This window comes from Stegostoma tigrinum, chromosome 38 (assembly GCF_030684315.1).
Source record: "Stegostoma tigrinum isolate sSteTig4 chromosome 38, sSteTig4.hap1, whole genome shotgun sequence".
Classification (NCBI taxonomy): Eukaryota; Metazoa; Chordata; class Chondrichthyes; order Orectolobiformes; family Stegostomatidae; genus Stegostoma; species Stegostoma tigrinum.
Window position 1 is genome coordinate 22,962,000 of NC_081391.1, and position 2,027 is coordinate 22,964,026.

At 46.8% G+C, this 2,027-nt stretch overlaps 1 protein-coding gene across 1 annotated transcript; it reads right to left on the reverse strand.

Annotated features, from left to right (window-relative positions):
* Nucleotides 1–346: 346 nt before the first annotated feature.
* On the reverse strand, nucleotides 347–1,450 carry LOC125447026 (urotensin-2 receptor-like). The gene has a single exon (XM_048521096.1). The coding sequence runs from the start codon at nucleotides 1,448–1,450 to the stop codon at nucleotides 347–349; it is 1,104 nt and encodes a 367-aa protein (XP_048377053.1).
* Nucleotides 1,451–2,027: the final 577 nt, after the last annotated feature.

The window sequence follows — 2,027 nt, forward strand, 5'->3', positions numbered from 1 at the left end:
TTATAATCCCGGAGGACCACTCTCTCATCAGAGAGAAACGCCAGGTGGGGGTTTAACCCGAGGGTCACCACACCTCAGATGAGGGGAGAGGTTGTTTGGATCCATGTAGTGGCATTACTACCTTCCATTAGAGAGAGAGATGGATAAAGGTGTTGAGAATTCCACAAGTGAGACAGGTAGATGGTACGCAGATCAGCGACGATCTAGTAAAATGGTGGCTGAACTGGTTCAAGGGGCCAATTGTCTGTCCCTAAGTTCTGCTACTGTCATCTATTGAAGGCTTGCTTGAGAACACACAAAGATAAGATGATGGGTACCTCAGGAGTAACTCATTCTGGTGAATGGCTCATTGAGTCAAGTTAGACACTGTTGTTCGATTTCTCCCCTGGTACTCCAACTGGAGTGACTTCGCTGTGTTCGTTTGGGCAGCTGATCTCTTGGGCCCTTGACTGTCCATTTGGCCCCTCTTAAAGGTGACCCGCTCAGTTGATGTTCTGCTGTGGTGTGCCATATACTCCTTGTAGTTCTTGGTGAGTAACATGTAGAGGAATGGGTTGATACAGCTGTTACTGTAGGTCAGGCAGGTCACAAAGAAGTTGATGTACATCTGTGCCAGTGGTGTCATACTCAGAGCTTCTTGCTTATAAAGTTTTGTCAACTGCCAGACCCAAAATGGCAGAAAGCAGGCCCAGTACAACAAGATGATGCTAAAAATCATGTACAAGACCTTCTGCTTTAGAGTACGATTTCTATTGTCCGAAACCATTCTCCCCGAGAGCCAGTAAGCTAGTGCCAACCGGATGTACAGGTATCCAATTACAATGCCTGGAGATAAAATGCTGGTATTGAATAAAATGGTGAGATACGTTTTGTAGGCTTCAGGATTCCAAGTTGGGAAGCAAATCCGCTTTGTTGACCCTGTAGGGTTGACGGTCTCTCGTAAATGGATCATAATCATCATCGGCAAGGTCAGGAGGCAGGATAATGACCAAATGGTGGCAGTGATTATCCTTCGGCACGTTCTGGTAGCCCGGCTGGCCAGGGGTGAGGTCACAGCCCTGTATCGTTCGACGCTCATGGCTGTGAGGATGAAAATGCTGGCGTGCATGGTCAGGAGGTCCAGGCTGAGGAGGAACCTGCAGCCGATCTCCCCAAAGTACCAGTCTTTGGCAAAATATGTGCACACCACGAAAGGGATGGTGAGCAAGTATAGGAGGTCGGCCAGTGCCAGGTTGGCGATGTAAATGTACATGGATCCAGCAGACTTGATTGATCGGTTGGCGATCACCAACGTGTAGATATTGCCCAGCATGCCAAAGATACACATGATGGTTAGGATCACCCCGAGGAGTGTTGTAATCAGGACCTCATTCACGTTACCTTCATCTGGAAGCGAGGAATTGCTGGTCAAGTTTCCTTTTGTGAGTTGGCCATTGTCAACTCTGTCCATTTTGCCCCTCTGTTTGCTGCCAGAGTTTTTAAGTTGTCTTCCTCTTCCTGCTATCCCTTTTCAGGCCACCTGGAAAAGAACCCACAATATATTTCATTTCAATTAGTTCAATGTTTCATTGGTTATCTTTTCTTATGTGTATTTTTTTTTGTTTATTCTTTCATGAGATGTTGAATACTAGGCCAGCATTTATTGCCTATTCCCTTATTGTCCAGCGGGCATTAAAGGTCAACCCCATTGCTGTTGGCCTGGAGTCACATGTAGGCCTGCCCAGGAAAGGACAGCAGATTTCCTTCCTTAAGGAACATGAAATGAGTGAGAGAGAGATAATAGAAACTGCAGGTGCTGGAGAATCCGAGATAACAAGGTATGGAGCTGGATGAACACAGCAGGCCAAGCAGCTTCTTAGGAGCAGGAAAGCTGACGCTTCAGGCCTAGACCCTTCAATTTCTGATGAAGGCTCTAGGCCCAAAATGTCAGCCTTCCTGTTCCTAAGATGCTGCTTGGCCTGCTGTGTTCATCCAACTCCGCACTTTGTTATCATAAAATGAATGAGGTGGGTTTTAAGTGCCACTCG

Coding starts and splice junctions, on each gene's coding strand:
- LOC125447026 (XM_048521096.1), bottom strand. CDS start 1,450: ATGGACAGAGTTGACAATGGCCAACTCACAAAAGGAAACTTGACCAGC.